General features: G+C 46.1%; 1 protein-coding gene across 11 annotated transcripts in view; it reads left to right on the top strand.

Annotated features, from left to right (window-relative positions):
- The window catches only part of LOC128703166 (serine-rich adhesin for platelets-like), a 434,412-nt gene that overhangs the window by 278,831 nt on the left and 133,086 nt on the right, over positions 1-22,495 (top strand). For 8 of the 11 annotated variants that reach the window (XM_070103364.1, XM_070103362.1, XM_070103361.1 and 5 more), the window contains 2 exons: positions 15,838-16,031; positions 19,350-19,439. In XM_070103364.1, the coding sequence (XP_069959465.1) occupies positions 15,838-16,031; positions 19,350-19,439 (284 nt within the window). Of the gene's footprint in view, positions 1-7,563; positions 7,893-15,506; positions 15,663-15,837; positions 16,032-19,349; positions 19,440-22,495 lie in introns of those variants that run through there. The other 3 variants (XM_070103368.1, XM_070103369.1, XM_070103365.1) reach the window with 3 other exon arrangements.

Below are 22,495 nucleotides of genomic sequence, written 5' to 3'. Positions count from 1 at the left end.
CAAGAAATTGCAGTTCTTCTCTCTTGTGTACGAGACGCTTCAGCACCCGAGTTATTACCACTAATACCTGCACGGGTGAACCAATTTATATTTTATCCGTGCTCCAAGACACGGTGTTAGCACTCGTGGTCCAAGACACGGTGTTAGCACTCGTGGTCCAAGACACGGTGTTAGCACTCGTGGTCCAAGACACGGTGTTAGCACTCGTGGTCCAAGACACGGTGTCAGCACTCGTGGTCCAAGACACGGTGTCAGCACTCGTGGTCCAAGACACGGTGTCAGCACTCGTGGTCCAAGACACGGTGTTAGCACTCGTGGTCCAAGACACGGTGTCAGCACTCGTGGTCCAAGACACGGTGTCAGCACTCGTGGTCCAAAACACGGTGTCATCACACGTGGTCCAAGACACGGTGTCAGCACTCGTGGTCCAAGACACGGTGTCAGCACTCGTGGTCCAAGACACGGTGTCAGCACTCGTGGTCCAAGACACGGTGTCAGCACTCGTGGTCCAAGACACGGTGTCAGCACTCGTGGTCCAAGACACGGTGTCAGCACTCGTGGTCCAAGACACGGTGTCAGCACTCGTGGTCCAAGACACGGTGTCATCACACGTGGTCCAAGACACGGTGTCAGCACTCGTGGTCCAAGACACGGTGTCAGCACTCGTGGTCCAAGACACGGTGTCAGCACTCGTGGTCCAGGACACGGTGTCAGCACTCGTGGTCCAGGACACGGTGTCAGCACTCGTGGTCCAAGACACGGTGTCAGCACTCGTGGTCCAAGACACGGTGTCATCACACGTGGTCCAAGACACGGTGTCAGCACTCGTGGTCCAAGACACGGTGTCAGCACTCGTGGTCCAAGACACGGTGTCAGCACTCGTGGTCCAAGACACGGTGTCAGCACTCGTGGTCCAAGACACGGTGTCAGCACTCGTGGTCCAAGACAATACACTAACAACAGCTGTCCAACTATTCTTGTGTTGTTTTTCATAGCATCTGTTGTAGAGTTATGAAACCTGCAGCCTCTTAATGTTGTGATGGTGACTTCTGTTGTGTGTCGGGCGGGGGTCGAGGCATGGCTCCGGGCCCCGTTGTGTGGGTGGGGGTCGAGGCATGGCTCCGGGCCCCGTTGTGTGGGTGGGGGTCGAGGCATGGCTCCGGGCCCCGTTGTGTGTGTGTGGGTGGGGGTCGAGGCATGGCTCCGGGCCCCGTTGTGTGGGTGGGGGTCGAGGCATGGCTCCGGGCCCCGTTGTGTGGGTGGGGGTCGAGGCATGGCTCCGGGCCCCGTTGTGTGGGTGGGGGTCGAGGCATGGCTCCGGGCCCCGTTGTGTGGGTGGGGGTCGAGGCATGGCTCCGGGCCCCGTTGTGTGGGTGGGGGTCGAGGCATGGCTCCGGGCCCCGTTGTGTGGGTGGGGGTCGAGGCATGGCTCCGGGCCCCGTTGTGTGTGTGTGGGTGGGGGTTGAGGCATGGCTCCGGGCCCCGTTGTGTGTGTGTGTGTGGGTGGGGGTCGAGGCATGGCTCCGGGCCCCGTTGTGTGTGTGTGGGTGGGGGTCGAGGCATGGCTCCGGGCCCCGTTGTGTGGGTGGGGGTCGAGGCATGGCTCCAGGCCCCGTCGTGTGTGTGTGTGTGTGGGGGTTGAGGCATGGCTCCGGGCCCCGTTGTGTGGGTGGGGGTCGAGGCATGGCTCCGGGCCCCGTTGTGTGTGTGTGGGTGGGGGTCGAGGCATGGCTCCGGGCCCCGTTGTGTGTGTGTGGGTGGGAATTGAGGCATGGCTCCGGGCCCCGTTGTGTGTGTGTGTGTGGGTGGGGGTTGAGGGATGGCTCCGGGCCCCGTTGTGTGTGTGTGTGTGGGTGGTCGTCGAGGCATGGCTCCGGGCCCCGTTGTGTGTGTGTAGGTGGGGGTCGAGGCATGGCTCCAGGCCCCGTTGTGTGTGTGTGGGTGGGGGTCGAGGCATGGCTCCGGGCCCCGTTGTGTGTGTGTGTGGGTCGAGGCATGGCTCCGGGCCCCGTTGTGTGTGTGTAGGTCGAGGCATGGCTCCGGGCCCCGTTGTGTGTGTGTGGGTCGAGGCATGGCTCCGGGCCCCGTTGTGTGTGTGTGTGGGTGGGGGTTGAGGCATGGCTCCGGGCCCCGTTGTGTGTGTGTGTGTGGGTGGGGGTCGAGGCATGGCTCCGGGCCCCGTTGTGTGTGTGTGGGTGGGGGTCGAGGCATGGCTCCGGGCCCCGTTGTGTGGGTGGGGGTCGAGGCATGGCTCCAGGCCCCGTCGTGTGTGTGTGTGTGGGGGTTGAGGCATGGCTCCGGGCCCCGTTGTGTGTGTGTGTGGGTGGGGGTCGAGGCATGGCTCCGGGCCCCGTTGTGTGTGTGTGGGTGGGGGTCGAGGCATGGCTCCGGGCCCCGTTGTGTGTGTGTGGGTGGGAGTTGAGGCATGGCTCCGGGCCCCGTTGTGTGTGTGTGTGTGGGTGGGGGTTGAGGGATGGCTCCGGGCCCCGTTGTGTGTGTGTGGGTGGTCGTCGAGGCATGGCTCCGGGCCCCGTTGTGTGTGTGTAGGTGGGGGTCGAGGCATGGCTCCGGGCCCCGTTGTGTGTGTGTGGGTGGGGGTCGAGGCATGGCTCCGGGCCCCGTTGTGTGTGTGTGGGTCGAGGCATGGCTCCGGGCCCCGTTGTGTGTGTGTGGGTCGAGGCATGGCTCCGGGCCCCGTTGTGTGTGTGTGTGGGTGGGGGTTGAGGCATGGCTCCGGGCCCCGTTGTGTGTGTGTGTGGGTGGGGGTCGAGGCATGGCTCCGGGCCCCGTTGTGTGTGTGTGGGTGGGGGTCGAGGCATGGCTCCGAGCCCCGTTGTGTGTGTGTGGGTGGGGGTCGAGGCATGGCTCCGGGCCCCGTTGTGTGTGTGTGGGTGGGGGTCGAGGCATGGCTCCGGGCCCCGTTGTGTGTGTGTGTGTGGGTGGGGGTCGAGGCATGGCTCCGGGCCCCGTTGTGTGTGTGTGGGTGGGGGTCGAGGCATGGCTCCGGGCCCCGTTGTGTGTGTGTGTGTGGGTGGGGGTCGAGGCAAGGCTCCGGGCCCCGTTGTGTGTGTGTGGGTGGGGGTCGAGGCATGGCTCCGGGCCCCGTTGTGTGTGGGTGGGGGGTCGAGGCATGGCTCCGGGCCCCGTTGTGTGTGGGTGGGGGGGTCGAGGCATGGCTCCGGGCCCCGTTGTGTGGGTGAGGGGGTCGAGGCATGGCTCCTGGCCCCGTCTTCTTTACTGCTATGATTGGCATCACTAATTTCTTGAATCTTAGACTTTAGCTTGTCTAATCTTGAAGCTGTGTATATAGTTTGCCTTTGCAACTTCATACAGATGAGGTGTAGGTGTGTGTGTACTCGCCTATTTGTGGTTGCAGGGGTCGATTCATAGGTCCTGGCTGTGTGTGTGTATGTACTCATCTATTTGTGGTTGCAGGGGTCGATTCATATCTCCTGGCTGTGTGTGTGTATGTACTCATCTATTTGTGGTTGCAGGGGTCGATTCATAGCTCCTGGCTCCGCCACTTCACTGGTCACTCGTAGCTCCTGGCTGTTTGTGTGTTTGGTTTTTAGCCAGGTCACACGGGAATGTTGCTTTATGATAAACTAATCTGACTTGTGATAACAGTGGAGTGTACCTTGCCAACCTTCCTCTATCCCTAGCCTCCATATCTGACCTCTATCCCTAGCTTCCATCTCTGACCTCTATCCCTAGCTTCCATCTCTGACCTCTATCCCTAGCCTCCATCTCTGACCTCTGTCCCTAGCTTCCATCTCTGACCTCTATCCCTAGCTTCCATCTCTGACCTCTATCCCTAGCTTCCATCTCTGACCTCTATCCCTAGCCTCCATCTCTGACCTCTATCCCTAGCTTCCATCTCTGACCTCTATCCCTAGCTTCCATCTCTGACCTCTATCCCTAGCTTCCATCTCTGACCTCTATCCTTAGCCTCCATCTCTGACCTCTATCCATAGCCTCCATCTCTGACCTCTATCCCTAGCCTCCATCTCTGACCTCTATCCCTAGCCTCCATCTCTGACCTCTATCCCTAGCCTCCATCTCTGACCTCTATCCCTAGCCTCCATCTCTGACCACTGCCCCTAGCCTCCATCTCTGACCTCTGCACCTAGCCTCCATCTCTGACCTCTGCCCCTAGCCTCCATCTCTGACCTCTGCACCTAGCCTCCATCTCTGACCTCTGCACCTAGCCTCCATCTCTGACCTCTGCCCCTAGCCTCCATCTCTGACCTCTGCCCCTAGCCTCCATCTCTGACCTCTGCCCCTAGCCTCCATCTCTGACCTCTGCCCCTAGCCTCCATCTCTGACCTCTGCACCTAGCCTCCATCTCTGACCTCTGCACCTAGCCTCCATCTCTGACCTCTGCCCCTAGCCTCCATCTCTGACCTCTGCCCCTAGCCTCCATCTCTGACCTCTGCACCTAGCCTCCATCTCTGACCTCTGCACCTAGCCTCCATCTCTGACCTCCATTGATAATCTCCTTCTGTGTCTTCCATCCTTATCCTTCTGTAATATATTTGTAACCTGTTTTGAGAATTTTCCTGCTGCTTCAGTCTGGCCATAGGCCAGGCTCCATCTCTATCCTCTGTCCTTCTTCTCCATCCCAATCCTCCATCCCTATCCTTTATCTCTCTCTCTCTCTCTCTCTCTTATATCCCTATCCCCCATTACTACTACATGCTAACATTTAATAGTATATTTCACAGCTAATAAATTTAACCACTGGGAAACTATATCGTACCACAAGGGTATAATAATAATAATAATAATTAATAATAATAATAATGTATATGGATCTGAATTATATTAACCGGAAAGCATAAACTTGTATGAATTATACTGGAGCAGGAGAACGGATCCCAGGGGAGGGTAGCTCCAGTTCCTTGGATGAAGAGTTGTTGATTATCTGCAGTATCCTTGAGGTGCTTGCATCTGCAATGTTGCTTGCGGGGGAGGCAACAGTGTGTGAGATGAACCTGACTGCACATCAATACAAGCATTAAGAAACGTGTATGCTTGCTGTGTACCTAACTCAAACATGGCTCATGTCACCCAAACATGGCTCATGTCGTGTCAGCCAGACATGGCTTGGGTAAGCCAGACATGGCTCGTGTCAGCCAAACATGGCTTGGGTAAGCCTTGATGAATTCTTAAGGAAGATAATGTCTAAAAACAACGGGAATTGATGCAGAATAAATCAAATAAATTTTACTTAGCCACAATGCTTCCAAGCTTCTAAGATTTATTGTTTTCGTTTTGGTATGAATTTTAGTGCCAGTTTTAATGAAAACCCCACCCAAAAAAATATTCTGGTGTAATCCAAATTTAATCATCGTACACAAATAACTCGTCGTATAGGAAAAAGAAGCTTGACTGTTTGGGTCCGACTTATGGACCGTTAACTAGAGACACAAGTCTCTCCTCTGTGCGGGTTATTTGTGTAGTGTTCCAGTCACGGTATTGTGCCTCTTTATTCCTTTATTATCGTTTTTTATTAAATATTAGCCCAAAAATGTGACTGATGAGTGTGCTTGTGTTGGTATACAATACCGACATGTGTTATACACGTCTTACACTGTTAATAAAGAACAAAATGGTACAATAACGTTACTGAACCAATACACAAGTAACACACACACACAGGAGTCACTTTGTGAATGGTCCAAGTCAGACCGAAACGTCGTAAGTTCCTCTCCTATGTGTGCATTATATGTGTATAAATGATTAAAATATGAGTATAACCAACATGGTGCCGTATGATTTTAAAAAAATATATTAATATTAATAATGAACAACAGATGATTTACATAAAATTCTCCAAAGAGAAACACTATACGTGTGACGTTTCACAGTTCGTTTATATTGTCTATATAAGCGAGTTTACACGATTATCTTCCTGGCACTCCAGACCATGTTTGTTGCAGGTGCATCGTATTGTATCATAGTCTTGCTGTTGCATCTGATCACTTTTGTTAGAGCTTCTGTTGTTGCTCAGGTCGACCACTGACCAATATGCATCCACATTAATTTGGATTCAAAAACTTGTCCATTAACTGCTGAACCTGGAAATAAACACAGGTGCTGTAATATCATGCTGGTGCAGCTGTTAGAAGAGGTCCTTGCAGAATCTTTCTCATGAAGTCTCCGGTAACGCAGTGCATCCAGTCTTTCGCCTGGGATTGACAGGTGTGTCTTCTCCACCTGAGATGACCTTATAAGTGACGTTATTACTCTGCAGAATTCTTCTGCATGCTTCTTAAAATATTGTTCTCCAGCTTCATCAAAACAACTTCTTTCCTAATGGCCAACAGTTGTGACGTTGTGTGACAGCCATAGAATACATGCAAATGGAAGCACGTTGGGCGTCTCTGAGCCCAACACACTCCACAACCATTGAATATTCCAGATGGTTTGAGTCTAGATAATTTTTTTTGTCTGACCTAACGAACAGATGGAAGAACCTGACGTCCGCTTGAAATCATAGTAATATCTTCAAAATTTTCCGCTATTTGGACACCTGCTGCATGGACAGTCTTGCATTCACTGTCTCCCAGCTTCTTGCCCAGCGTAGTAGCGAACGTTTTTACTTAGCATATTGTCGATAATTCTACCAACTTTAATACAAGAAGTACCTCTTGTTTGACGAAGATGTGTTAGGGGAATAAAAGCACTTGGTACAGTGAAGTCTTTATTGTATAATTTTTAACCCATGAGTGAACTTTATCACCCACTCGTGATATTCAGTATCGATGATGTGATTTATCAATATTGGATGATCTGTGAAAAAATGACCATCTTCCCGAGTGTCTGTACCTTCTGTAGGATAACATGTTAGCACTGCGGTTTGCCGTTTAGTTCTAAGCGTCACTGCAACGATAGCTTAATTCCAGGCGTCACTGCAACGTAACCTTAGTTCCGGGCGTCACTGCAACGTAACCTTAGTTCCGGGCGTCACTGCAACGTAACCTTAGTTCCGGGCGTCACTTCAATGTAATCTTGACAGACATTTTCTGGATTCTGGCATTTCAGGCTCTGGCATGCCTCCTCTGACTAGTGTCAGAGGAGGTATGCCAGAGCCTCTTAGTTCACTTCACTTGTACCATCCTGATCAACATAAAAGCTTTCTGAAATAATTATGGCTCGTGTGTGTTTCTTAACTGGCGACCACATATTTATTGTTCTTGTATTTCAGTGCATCTATATCTGCCTGGTTAATACCTAATGTTTAATATTTTGTACTTTAGTAATCATGCTCCCTTAGGCCTTCTTTTATGCATTCTTGATGCTGTTGAACTCTTGATTCAATTCTTGGAACAATTGAACCGAACACTGTGGTAGATGATGTTATTCAAGAGCCATTTAATTATTAAGTTGACTGAGATGACGCACGATAACGGAACGATAACATACTTTATACAATCTTATCAAACCTCCCTCCACGCATAGCTCACCCGCGTCAGCCTCTACTGAGTGTTGGAGTCTCTAGCGTGTTACTACCAGTGATCCAACCCTCTGATCAAGTGCATTAGGTCCGTCAGTTGTGGCTCAACACTTATTTGTTACACTGGGAAGAGTAGTGGGGTACAGCACCAGTTGTGGTTGCTGCTGCTAGTGGTAGTTGTGGTGGAATGTGTTACAGGTGGAGTGTATTCACGTTGGTGGAGGGAGCTATCACAGACGTGTTGGAGATTATCAAGGGACACTAAGTGGCCCGACTTGAGGTCCAGCTGAAGTGTCATCTTGTCCCTCCTCCAAGGTAGGGTGTTCTTGCCCTCTACTCTAGCACCCAGCCACATACTGTACTCAGTAACGCTGTGTTGCTAGCAGCCATGACACCACCTCCACTACACTGACTAAACATCATCTACATATTGGTAAGTTGATCCTAGAATTTTATTGCAAAAGCTGAGATAGAAGAACAGATTATTCCCGGAGAGTTAGTAACCCAGGACAGTTTATGATAGTGAAGCACTGTGGCTTGTTTGGGTTAAGTGTTTTAAGTTTTATCATCATTGGAAGTCTTCGGATACATATGATAAACAAATATATATCTGCTCTTGTACTGCAGCTACAAAGAGGTAGAACAATAAGGTAATTACCTAGAACTGGGGCAGAAGATGTAGAAGAATTGCCCTTTGTCTCGTCTGACCCGGAGATTGAAATCGTTTTTATTTTCGGCTGTGAGCTGAAAGCTTTACAACTGAACTTGATAAGTGCTTATTGGTCCATAACCTATTTGGATAGGCTTGTTTGTTAAGTTTGTGGACGAGGAAGCGTGCATGGGAGAGGAGGGAGGGTGGATGGAGGGTATGAAAGCGGGAGGGCATGTGTGTGTGTCAGCATAATAAGCCATATTCCATTGTACTAGCAGGTAGGTTCCTCAGTCACCCTGGCTTGTTCTTACTGCTACCTTGGCCTCTGCTGTGTACAGTACGTGTAATAACTTTGCAGTGTGTGTGTGTGGGGGGGGGAGCTCTAGCTCTAGCTCTTGGGCCTTATTAACTTTCAACGATAAAAATGGTATAAAATACCGACAGGTTGTTAGGTAAGACATATGCAACAGTTAGGTATCTTTATTTCGAAACGTTTCGCCTACACAGTAGGCTTCTTCAATCGAGTACAGAAAAGTTGATAGAAGCAGAAGATACTTGAAGACGATGTAATCAGTCCATCACCCTTAAAGTTTTGAGGTGGTCAGTCCCTCAGTCTGGAGAAGAGCATTGTTCCATGGAATGAAACAATATTGTTTCATTCCATGGAACAATGCTCTTCTCCAGACTGAGGGACTGACCACCTCAAAACTTTAAGGGTGATGGACTGATTACATCGTCTTCAAGTATCTTCTGCTTCTATCAACTTTTCTGTACTCGATTGAAGAAGCCTACTGTGTAGGCGAAACGTTTCGAAATAAAGATACCTAACTGTTGCATATGTGTCTTACCTAACAACTTTCAACGACCAACTGAGGCGTAATAGAACTGTGATATTGACTTTTTAGTCTGTTTGAAAATGTTTTCACTGTCTTCGTTAAGTTTATTCCACTTCTTTGAAATTCTTATGTTGAAGAAATGTTTTCTGATCTCTGACTCGCATGGTTGTGCAGCTTCCAACCATGACCATCTGTTGTTACAACCATGGTAGATGTTGTCCTTGTGTACTAGTGTGCATATTAATTTGGACAGTGATGAAATAAGACATTTGGAAAAATAATGCTCATTTGAAAAATACAGGACAATGATATGGCAGATAATTGATTAAATAAGAGATATGACTACCCTATGCTTTTATAAACATTGATACACGCCACGGCATAGAATCGACCGATGTTGAACACATTTTTGACAAACCAAACCATACCCCCGGCCGGGATTGAACCCGCGGTCATAGAGTCTCAAAACTCCCGGCCGGGGGTATGGTTTATTTGCAATCGTGTCATTACGATTTCTTGAGTCACATTTTTGACAAGTTCTTTGCGCCGTGGTACCAGGTTCTAATAACAGCAGCAATTAGCTTCTCCACAATTGAACAGTCCTGTTTGCGATTCTGCGTTTCGTTAGTGCCCATAGATTCTCAATTCGGTTGACGTCAGTAGTTTCCAGGCTAATTTAGAACGCTTAGCTCACTCTCTTCAAAGAATGTCAGCATTTTTCTGGAAGTTTGGCATGGAGCAAGATCCTGCTGGAAAATGCGTTCTCAACCAGGAGAGTATCGCTGACTCAAGAAATCGTAATGACACGATTGCAAACAAACCATACCCCCGGCCGGGATTGAACCCGCGGTCATAGAGTCTCAAAACTCTAACGCGACGGGCTGGAGTTTTGAGACTATGACCGCGGGTTTAATCCCGGCCGGGGGTATGCTTAGGAAAGTATCTGTCCACAATGGGAAGCAAAGAGTTGCCAGGATTGCCTTGTATTTGTCGCTGTTCATCGTTCCCTCAACAATAACAAGCCGTCAAGGGCCTTCAGCATAACTACACCAAAACATATTAGGTGGGTGTTTTGGCGCTTGTTGAATGTGTTCATTCGGAAGATGTTCGCCTTTGCTTCGTCTCACTACCACTGATCTGCACCCATTCATCTGTCACCCATCCCATATGATCCAGTGCCCATCACAGCCGTTTTTTCTTCATAGCAGTAGTCTATAATTGTTTCTTTACCAGCTTTCTGGCAATTCTGCCAACTGCAAGGAGCCTTCGTAGAACAGTTGAAGAATCAACATTTATGCCGGCTGAAGCCAAATCTCGCTTTTTTTCTTGGGATCCTTCACACTGTTTCTTTTGATAACCTTGTTGTCGTGAGGTGTTGTCTGGCGTTTTCTTCCACATCCTCCTGGGCCTAGAACTCCACTACCACCACTGTCACCAGCTCTTTTCAGAATACGACTAACATTTGACTTTGTTAGGTTAAAATTTTCGACGATGTGTCTGATAATCAGATCAGCATGTTTTCTAAGATTGCAATACTTGTATACTTCCTAGGTGTAACATCCATCAGGAATTTCAGCAGTAATCCTGAATTTTGAGAAACCACATTCACAAAGCATGCTTGCAGGAATAGCCTTACAGAGCAACAGCTGTTGTAGCACTGATGAGAGTCGCAAGGTAACACCCTAACTGGATGGTTGTCAGAAGTCGGTAGCAAAGTCATCTGAAAAAGAAAAGAACCCAAACTACATTAATTAAGCTGGGGACTAAGACCTATTATGAGGTAATCGCAAAATTTACTCTTGTCCTAATTAATTTGCACATTACTGCAAGTCTATGACAACCACGACCTCCTGTTGTTACAACATTATAGTTCCCTACGTTTGAGTATCCCTTGATTTTCTGTAGTTCTTTCCTTGTTATTTCTGCCTGTTCCTCTAGCTTTTATACCAGTCTCTGTGCGGTATTATATTGAATTTTGTGTGTATGGGTAAGGTTAACACCTAGCTATTGGGACTCCACTTTTGCCCGTAGATTATCTGATGCTTTACTTCCAGCCCGTCTGGACTCTTGAAATATTTACCTTTGAATCCATGTATTGTGTTGACCTCGGCTACATCCCTTCCTATTGTATTCCATTTTATTGAGTAGTGTCGCACTGTAGTTCTTTTCTAATGTATCTTAGGATTATTTGAACTTATTTCCAGAATGAAAAGAGGCACTTGCAAGGCTATAAGACTATAACTTTTCGTTCAAGGGTAGCTTTATTAAAGTTACAATTCGATAAATGTATTCTTGAATGAAGCGTTGTCAAAAGTCATATGCTGTTATGAATTTTTCATTCACTTCTTGGCTCTCAGCATCATCTTGCTGCTTCTTTACAATTCATGTTTTCCTCTCGACCCAACAAGGTTGTTCACGTTAAGATTGCTTAATTCTTTGAGTATCTTATAAGTTAGGATTCTCTTGCCTGGTTCTAAAGTGTGTGTAGACGGAGACAGTTGATAAAAGTTGATAAACTTTAATTGGGACAATGGTTTCTGTGTACAGCTGGTGTTCAGTGTCTGCCGTGATTTGCGGACGGAGGATCGAGCCACTAATACTTGCACTGGATAACCCACACAGGCAGGCGCGGATCTGCTACGAAATTAATGAAGCTTAAGCTTCAGAGCCCCTAATCCCGGAGGGGCCGGAGAAGCCACTTCAGTCCACACTGCTTAAAAATTTTGGATCTACTTTATGAGAAAGGGTTGTGAAGGGGCCCCCATAACAGTTCAAACTTCAGGGCCCTAAAAATGTAGGTCCGCCACTGGCCACAGGTTTAGCGCATCACGATAGAAAATACGTGTAGAGCTCTACAGCTCTACACAACGAAACTTGTTTTAACGTAAGCTTGTTTAGAGCTCTTTACTATTGTTGGAGCTAATCCTGTTAGGTTCAAGGTGTGTAGAGGTGTATTGCCAGCTGTGTTAAGTCACGTAATCATCGTTTCAGTCTATCCTGGATTTACTTGTGACCTAATTCATGTATAAATAACTCGTTAACATTGTGACCAGATATAAACATGTGAATAATTCCTTACCACTAACTTGTTCGTCTATCAGAACTTTGCGGCTCAGTCCCTGAACCCATTATGTACCTCTGTAATGCTGAGGTACAGTTCCTGGACCCATTATGTACCTCTGTAATGCTGAGGTACAGTTCCTGGACCCGTTATGTACCTCTAATGCTGAGGTACAGTCCCTGAACCCATTATGTACCTCTGTAATGCTGAGGTACAGTCCCTGGACCCATTATGTACTTCTGTAATGCTGAGGTACAGTCCCTGGATCCATTATGTACCTCTGTAATGTTGAGGTACAGTCCCTGGACCCATTATGTACTTCTGTAATGCTGAGGTACAGTCCCTGGACCCATTATGTACCTTTGTAATGTTGAGGTACAGTCCCTGGACCCATTATGTACCTCTGTAATGTTGAGGTACAGTCCCTGGACCCTTTATGTACTTCTGTATTGTTGAGGTCAGTCCCTGGACCCATTATGTACCTCTGTAATGTTGAGGTACAGTCCCTGGACCCTTTATGTACTTCTGTATTGTTGAGGTCAGTCCCTGGACCCATTATGTACCTCTGTAATGTTGAGGTACAGTCCCTGGACCCTTTATGTACTTCTGTATTGTTGAGGTCAGTCCCTGGACCCATTATGTACCTCTGTAATGTTGAGGTACAGTCCCTGGACCCTTTATGTACTTCTGTATTGTTGAGGTCAGTCCCTGGACCCATTATGTACCTCTGTAATGTTGAGGTACAGTCCCTGGACCCTTTATGTACTTCTGTATTGTTGAGGTCAGTCCCTGGACCCATTATGTACCTCTGTAATGTTGAGGTACAGTCCCTGGACCCTTTATGTACTTCTGTATTGTTGAGGTCAGTCCCTGGACCCATTATGTACCTCTGTAATGTTGAGGTACAGTCCCTGGACCCATTATGTACCTTTCTCCTGGATTTACTTTTGGGAATATTTATTTGATCATCGTCTACTGGGTCGACGTACTGCTGGTATGTGGTTGCGTCGTATTTCATTCCTCCATAGTTCTTGGTAATCACTGGAATGTTATCATTACCCCCTTCCCCCCTCACTCTACAAGATCATCAATCTCTTTATCAAATACTGTACCATGAAGGTGCCAGAAACTCGCACACAAGAAACATGTAGATTCAGGCGATACACGTACACATTTAAACACTGAGACACTTGTGCAACATACGGGAATCTTTATTTAGGAAGCGTTTCGCCACACACTGGCTTCATCAGTCCAGTAGAAAGGTGTAAGGGGAGGAGGAGTTTGAGGTAATCAGTCCCTCAGCCTGGAGTCGATGTCTTCAGTCCATCAATCTTGTAGAATGTACAGCATAGGGCCGTAGACGTGGCTTATATACTGTAGTCAGGTGAGGCGAAGCAGGAGGAGGTGGGGTCATAGTGGTACCATCCACTAGTCGAAGTAGGTCTTCGTCCAAAGGTTGAACAAGTGTTGAAGAATTCTTTGTAACAAGATCCCATGATGCTGAATAAAGATTCCCATATGCTGCATAAGTGTCTCAATCTTCAACTTGTCGGTTTTTCAAACCATTCATCACAACTGTCAGACACTGCAGCATCATGGGATCTTGTTACAAAGAATTCTTCAACACTTGTTCAACCTTTGGACGAAGACCTACTTCGACTAGTGGATGGTACCACTATGACCCCGCCTCCGCCTGCTTCACCTCACCTCACTACAGTATATAAGCCACGTCTACGGCGCTATGCTATACATTCTACAAGATTGATGGACTGAACACATCGACTCCAGGCTGAGGGACTAATTACCTCAAACTCCTCCTCTCCTTACACCTTTCTACTTTGTATTGGACTGATGAAGCCACTGTGTGGCGAAACGTTACCTGAATCAAGATTCCCATATGTTGCATAAGTGTCTCAATCTTCAACTTGTCGGTTTTCAAAACCATTCATCACATTTAAACACGCACGCGCGCGCGCACGTTGAAGAATGAGACTTCCAACATTTGGGAATCATTATTGAGGAAACGTTTCGCCAGCCAGTGGCTTCTTCAGTCCAATACAGAGAAGAACGGTGGAAGACGAGGAGTTTTAGGTAATCAGTCCTACAGCCTGGAGTCAGTGTTTAGTCCATCTGTCTTGACGAACTGATTACCTCAAACTCTTCTTCCGCCGTTCCTCCTCTTCCACCGAGGAGGGACTGGTGGACCGAGGAGGGACTGGTGGACCGAGGAGGCACTGGTGGACCGAGGAGGCACTGGTGGACCGAGGAGGCACTGGTGGACCGAGGAGGCACTGGTGGACCGAGGAGGCACTGGTGGACCGAGGAGGGACTGGTGGACCGAGGAGGGACTGGTGGACCGAGGAGGGACTGGTGGACCGAGGAGGCACTGGTGGACCGAGGAGGGACTGGTGGACCGAGGAGGGACTGATCTACTGAGAAAAGACTGGTGGACTGTCACTCGTCTCGTGTATACAACACTTCACTCATCGTAATCCATGGATGATTATTAGTGTTTTCATGAGTAAGAGCCAAACCCGTAGGGGTCGGGCAGCGTCTGGGGGAATGCGAGGCAATAAGGCTCGATCCAAGGAAAATAAATGTAGCTTCGATTCATTGGATTAAAATCTTTTCACTGGCATCAAGCCTGCCGCCCCTCAGTGGAGGTTCCTTGACGTTGGTGAGAGGCTCTTGATCTAGGGAATTGGACCCATGCTCCGGTTCCCTGAATTAAGCCTGAATACCTTCCATCCCCCCCATGCGCTGTATAATCCTACGGGTTTAGCGCTCCCCCATCATTATCATAATCGAGCCTGCCACTGAAGGAAGGTGTATATAGACCACTACAGAATTATCACAAGGATAAATGTACGCTTGACTTTTTTGGCAAAACAATGCTGACTCTGTAAGTCAAGTCGGTAAAGTTGGCTTAAAATGACGACATTTATAATGCCACATTATATGATGTAGTACATAGTGTAGTAGTGGTTTGTGATTCAGTGATAGTGCCTTCGATAGTCATTGGAGGTACTCTGGCTTGATCCTGGGATGAGTGGAGACCATGAGCAGATCACCGAGCAGCAGACATGTACTGTGGTGTTAGTGTACTGTTGTGGGTGACATCCTGGGGCGTGGTAACGTATCTTAGATATGGCTGGAATTGGAAGTTAGCGGAGATAGAATTACAAGTCTTATGTAAAAATAACATTGTAAAAAAACAACAAACGCACGTGAGACCTTGACATTCTGCCTCATCCATATCCATACACGATGCAAGTAATGGCTTATGCTGCTCATGTTTTACTTGTATGTCTGACTTGTTAGTGTGTGGGGCACGCAGCTGTCAAGTCAGGTAGTGGGAGCACCTCTGTGTAACAGAGGCCAGTCTGCTGAGGGTTAAGACTAAGACACCATCTCAGGGAGGATCTCTGCTTATTATTGTACCATTTGTTTCTTGTGGGCGAAGGAATGAACGTTCAGGTTGAAACTGTGATTTGTGTTGAAAGTGCTAAGAAGAATAAAGGCCTCGGTACCGTAAGTGGAACAGTTCATAACTAACTCGTAAGTTGGAAACTGTAACTGGACAGTTACTGTTCGTCCTGGGCCCGTGACTGTTAGTCCAGGAGGGATCGAAACGCCATTCACTTTATCTACTTGGTTTGTGAATTGAAAGTATTGATCTGCTGTTGCTATTCATACCTGATCACTTGTCTAATTTTAACTCTTTGCTCAAGTTAAATTAATTGTCTTTGTGGCGATTAAGTGCCATGTTACTATGAAGTTTGTGGGTAGTGATGCCGCCTTATTACAGTGAAGTTCGTTGTGTTTACAGTGAATGTGGACGAGAAGCTGCGTGGTTCGTGTACCCTAGCGGACTACCAACTGCAGGAGGTTAGTGTTGTGCCCCAGGATTACCACGCCCCGCCACTCTCCGTCACAGACCTCATCACCATGGCTGCCATCTCACAGCCTCAGGACACCAAGAGACGCGGCCTCCTCTCCCTTTTCTCCAGGAAGACCAAATCCGTGAGTGTTAATATTAATTTTGGTGCTGTCCAGCGAGGCGCCAGCTGTGGATGCCTCACCTGCTAGGTAGCCAGTGGTGATGTTTAGAACACATTATCTGAGGGTACTGGTGTCTTGAGGGATGTTCCTGATGTATGGTCAGCAAAATATGAGGTCAGAAGAGTTCCTTGTACTTAATAAGATTGAACCGCCACTGTTACACAAGTGCTTTGCCAGTTCCACTCTTGTTTCTTCACGGGAGAAGGGAACCTTGATACAGGTTGACATTTTAAAAGCCTGATTTCCATGTTTTGTTAAATTTTAGCACTGAACACTAGGCGGCCATCTTGCCCGGTCATGAAGATAACACGCTTTACACTATGTATTACTGTTCATATTTCTCTTGTTTGCTTTATAAAAAAATATAATTGTTGAAGCAGTTGCATGAGTAACCAAAATGTGTTGATAGAGCTCACAGACGACTAATATATATATATATATATATATATATATATTATATATATATATATATATATATATATATATATATATATATATATATATATATATATATATATATATATATATATATGCAATTATATTATTTTTATATATTTATTTATTTATTAATAGTACATTACCGATATCTGGTGCCATCTTCTTAACATTGTTGAGTTAACTTGGCTTAATGACCCTCCTGGGTTTATTTTATTAGCCCTAGGATGTCTTCTGTTAACAGCCGTCCCGGTAGTTAGACTGCTTTTAAGTTTAGCGCCTCAGCACAGCTTAATTAATACACCATCAATGAGGCGCTAAGCAGTGTGGTCATTACTTTATAAGTAAACTACAATTTAGAGAGGAAATGTAAACAAAGTTTAGGACCATCGCTCGTGACTTGGTAGTTGAGGGTGTTTAAATTTCCTAAGCAAATAGTGCCTCCTTCATGAGAGTTGATTTGATGAAGGTAAAAGGATCCCCATCCAAAAAATGGTATCTACTCTCCCACCTCCTCGGATCAAATATTTCCCATTCTTCACGCTGTTTATTCCACACGTGGTTAGTGTTTCCCAATGTATATAATTAGCTTGTGGATTGCGAAGTGTTGCAGCCATAGCATAAAACACATGGTTATAACTAAAATAATTTTTTTTAAACGGGTGGACTGGTAAGCCATCGGAAGGCCTCGGTCAGATGACCAAAAGCTCCAATGGCGGGTCATCTGACTAAGACTCGTGTCAGGAAACACTTGTCCTGTTTCCTGACGAACCGTACGTAACCTAACCACAGCATTGATTTACTAATGGTTAGTAGTCTCAGATATACATGCACACGACCATTGATAATGGCATAACAGTAGTAGCACTGAATTCGGGACCAACGGGATATGTACCTCGTACATTCACACAAGAGAAGAGTAAGAACAAGTAGGTGGAAAGTTATCAGAAGAGTTTGCTTATAGGGTTTTAACACCTGTCTTTGTATTAGGGTTTTAACACCTGTCTTTGTATTAGGGTTTTAACACCTGCCTTTGTATTAGGGTTTTAACACCTGTCTTTGTATTAGGGATGAAGGTATTCTTGACTTACAAAGTCAAGAATGCCTTCATCCCTAATACAAAGATTAAAGAAAGTGTATACATACTGAGATATACAACCTCCAAGTTACATACTGTTGCTCTGTGTATACACGTCAACAGAGAGGTTCATCAGAATATATAAAAGCTAACCGGATTAGGGTAGGCCTAACAGAGCCCCTGAACCATTTTTTCCCTAATATTCCGTGGCTGGGGTGTGTTGTAAGATGGTCCTCCACCAGTATAAAAGATGAAGTATGACGTTATCAGACACTATGGTGACTGAAGGTTGAGTAAAAACTGGGTTAGGGAGATCAGTTAGGAAATACCAGAGTCCAGCCAGAATATTAAAACGATTGATTTCAACATATATTTTTCTGTCTATAGTCAGACTTGTAGCATGTGATAGTTAGGGCAAATTCACCTCCCTAAGTACTCCTTTAAAAGTGACACTTTCACAGTATTGTGAATTCTAGTTATGATGTCAGGAGTGTGAGACTATCATATTACGAGGCTCTTCGGTAATACTGGGTAGGTACACACGCAGTACATTGTATTTTGTATGCTGTACATTGTGAGGAGACCTGCAGCATGCAGCGACATTATTCTGTATGTTGCTCACATTGTGGGAACAAAAGCTACCTAATGCTTCCCTGATATACAAGGTGTTCACAAAAACACTCCCTAATTTCAACCAGGTATAACATGCAACTTTATTGTAATAATCTTTCACAGTTAGTAGCTTCAGATGCAGAATTTTATTGTTTCATATGGTATAGGGTAGCTTCAAAAGTTTCTTTCCAGTAGATATGGAGTTCGGGATAGTGGTAGATTTTTTTTTATTGCTGCTGAAGCTATTGTGTATTCGGTAATAAACTATCGCAAGAACACATGGATACACAAAAGGCCTAGGAACTAGGCTCCATAAGGGTTGTAGCACGAGTATGTACCTCTGGATGTATATCTACAATTTGTATTATGTTACAAGCAAATTTAGGATATTTGCTTTATATGTCTGGTATCATATTTTCATTAAGATGACTTGAGATCATAGGCTATTATACTATCTCTATTCCTCAATAAGTGGACAATCAAGCACATGGTGTTAGTGACCATAGGGCTGGCCTTATCCTGTGAGTTTAGCTTGATCGTGTGTGTGTGTGTGTGTGTGTGTGTGTGTGTGTGTGTGTGTGTGTATGTGTGTGTGTGTGTGTGTGTGTGTGTGTGTGTGTGTGTGTGTGTGTGTTTGTGTTAGTGTATGTGTACCAAAGTGCTAGAAGTACTTGTAACTCAGCTGGATCCTACAACTTCAGTCAGTAGTGAACCAAAATTCTGAGATAAAAAAAAGTCTTCATAAAAAGTCATATGCAGTATTGTGTCTTTTCATGTAGGTTTTTAGTTAATATTACGTCGAGGACGCCAGCTAGTACCACAAACAGGCTGCAACACTAAAACAACTGGTTGCAGTGTTATAAAGTTTCTTTCCTGGCCCTAGTCCTGGCTGCAAGGGTAGAGAACTCTCGAAACCTGCCAGAGGTATGTCAGGATATTGCGAAAGTTAGTTGCTGTTCTCTATCACACTTCCTCACCCCTTCAATGAGGCCGAGGTAGGTACCTTGTTGCTTTTGAAGTGCTCGAGATCCACGGAATTGAAGCTGCCCTTCTTTTCGAATAAACCTGATTACCTCCCCTTCCTCGGGCACTTCATTACCCTTGTGGGTTTAACATTGTCACTAATAAATAATAATAATAGTGCTTAATCCCAGTCCCAGCGCGGCGCCATGTTTCCTATACGACGAATGTGGTCCGTCCAGGATCCTGATGACTACCAGGGCTGCTCCTCCTGCCTGGCCTTCGTGAGTCTGCTGTAGTTGTTAACACGCTGTAGTAATAAGCTCTGCCGTGGACGTTAGCACACTGTATTAGTCTCTGATCTCTGCGGTGTTAGCACGCTGTAGTAGTCTCTGCAGTAGTAGTTTGCACGATGTAGCAATCTCTACTGTGATTGTTGTACTCTGTAGCTTCACAGTCAAGGTTGGTGGTTGTCTCCAGTAGCTTTCCAGTACGTTGTTACTAATAGCTTTTCCAGGACGCTGGGTGTTTATTGTAGCTCCTCAAGTACACTGGTTGTTACTGGTATCTTATCTAATGCTTTTGGTGTTAGCTTTTTCAGCAGCTTAGCTGTTGGTAATAACTTTCAAGCACGTTAGCTGTTACTGTTAGATTTTTTAATCTAGGTGATCTTTTCCAATACTAGGTGCTGCTAGTAGCAGACCATAGTACTAGGTTCTGCTAGTAGCAGACCATAGTACTAGGTGCTGCTAGTAGCAGACCATAGTACTAGGTGCTGCTAGTAGCAGACCATAGTACTAGGTGCTGCTAGTAGCAGACCATCGTACTGTTCAGTATTTACCACCTCTATCATCAGTATATTAATAATTGGAAGTTAATTTCTCACGGTATCTGTATATCGAGGCTGTGCAGGGTGACAAAAAAAAAAAAAACTCATCATTCACTCCACTGTCGTGTGTGTGTACTCGCCTAATTGTGGATGCAGGGGTCGAGACTCAGCTGTGTGTGTGTGTGTGTGTGTGTACTCACCTAGTTGAGGTTGCGGGGGTCGAGTCCGAGCTCCTGTGTGTGTGTGTGTGTGTGTGTGTGTGTGTGTGTGTGTGTGTGTGTGTGTGTGTGAGATTGTGATTGTGGACCCAGGTCCACTCCTCGACAACTCACGATAATTATATTATAGGTTAATGTCTCAAGAAGCCCCTGATCTGAGGCCTGAGCTTGCTACTACCTGCAGCTCATAAGACTGCCATCCCCACGAGCCCCTTTGGGGCGGGGCAGATGGCAGACCAGAGGCCTAGCTTCTCCCTACGAGCCCCGTGAGGGCGGGGGACAGTTGGTCCCAAAGATGAGGGGGGTACTTGTACCTCCTCCCATGGGAGACTTAGGTCTCGAGACACTCCCCAGATAGGGAGCTAAGGCCGGGTCACCACTACTTGGAAAAGACCCGGGCCGGGAGAATACCGGCGAATAAAAAAAAAAAAAAAAAGTTAATATCTTGAGCCTGGCTTACTGGCTGGCAACATTAAACTTGAGTCCTTTTATCTTGGAGTTTAATATTTAATCTAGTAACAAGATGTTTTCATTGTGATACTAACACTGTTGTGATCCTTGAACATTGTTCTAACATCATTACTTCAAAGTCCCTTACATTTCATTTTGCTCTATCGAGTGACTTGACTTCTTAAATTTTCCATATCGGAGTAATTATAACGGAAATTGCCCTTGTTGAACATCATATTTCCCATATTAATTAAACTCATGTGCAACGTCTCCAATTCATACATTCTGTATGACCCTAGTAGGTTTAGCACTTCTTTTTGATTATGATAATAATAATAATAATATAATAATAATAATAATATATACATCTATCGGCATTATTTACTTTGCGATGCATCATATTTTTTTGTAGTTCACTGCAGGAGCTGCTGTATGTCAGCTTGGAGGTTCACTGTGTCATCAGTGAGTGCCACGGATACAACTTGTAGTATCTGCTAAGGATGTTAGTCCCATGATTTATATCTTTGTCGTATAAGAGAATGAAAACGGTAATGGAATGATTTTTCCACTGCAGCATCCTCTGACTTACTCTTCACTACTACTCATTGGCTCCTAATTTAAAAAAAAATAATCTGCTCGTACGCTTTGTGTGGTGTTATATCGTGATCACACTTGTCCGACGTTTTCGCAAATTCTGTGTATGTTATGTTAGCCGTGAGTTTCTTTCAGTACACTCACTGTGTATTAGTATGGAGGAATGCCCTGTGTAAATGTTGAGATTCTATGATTATCATTTTTATTTCTTAGCGAGCACTCAAAGCTTTTTAATATATGATATGAATTCTATCGGTCTATAATGGTTAATTAATTTTAAGCGGTCAACCCATGTGGGTCATTCAGCGCAAGACGTGGTGAAGGCTTGATCCTCCGTCTACTGAGCGCCTGACAGACGCGCTTCCTGTTTGTACTCACCTATATCGCTTATCGGTCTATAGTTTTTCACAATTGTTTGACTGCAACCTTTATGGAGCGTGGCTGTATCTGGCGTTTTCTTTTTTTAAGGTAAAATGAATCTCAGATTTGCCAGTCGTGTATTTACTGATGTTATCCGGTTTAGTGTACCTTTAGCAATTTGTTTCTGGATGCTGACTACCAAGTCCTTTCTTTCGCTAGTTTGAGCAGGATCCTTCCCTTCCCCAGTAGGTGGCAAACAGGGTCACTTCTGTGATAATTACATAGTGGGGGGGGGGGAGGAAGCTAGCCATGTTACCCTTGTCATATTCATCACATAGGATGGGGCTCATACAAGGTGTTGAAATCTGTTAACCTGACGTGGGAGACTTCAGTGAGGATATCGTCAAGCATTCAAGCAAGGGTTCATTGTGGTTTCCTCCCAGCATTGCTGAAGTTGCTGTCACTTGTGAAGGAGGGTGAGGGTGAAGATACGGAAGGAGCAGTAGTAGGTTAGGAGTTAGTGTACAAGTGACGATGACGGGAAGTGGTTTAACAGGAGGCAAGCAGCAGGTGGTGTAAGTGGTGAAGAAACCCCCTGCAGCTCCGCCCAACACACCCTGGCATTGTCACCCTACGATGTCACCCCATCAATGTAAATACAAACTGGGCCAATACCTGCTACTAGTAACACATCAGCCAAATTCTGTTGGCTGTGTAGGCCTGCGGGTTGCTAGCATCAAAAGTCTGGTTGACCAGGCAATCAACAAAGTCGTCTCAAATAACCCTGCGAGAAAAGAACCCTCAATACCGATCACAAAGATAACATGTACAGTGTATCCTGCTGCAGCCAGGAAATATACAATTGATTTTAAAGAGTTGCACTAAAATA

The sequence above is a fragment of the Cherax quadricarinatus genome, chromosome 85, assembly GCF_038502225.1.
Source record: "Cherax quadricarinatus isolate ZL_2023a chromosome 85, ASM3850222v1, whole genome shotgun sequence".
Classification (NCBI taxonomy): Eukaryota; Metazoa; Arthropoda; class Malacostraca; order Decapoda; family Parastacidae; genus Cherax; species Cherax quadricarinatus.
Note: the sequence above shows the minus strand (reverse complement) of the source record. Positions and strands in the feature narration are given on the sequence as shown.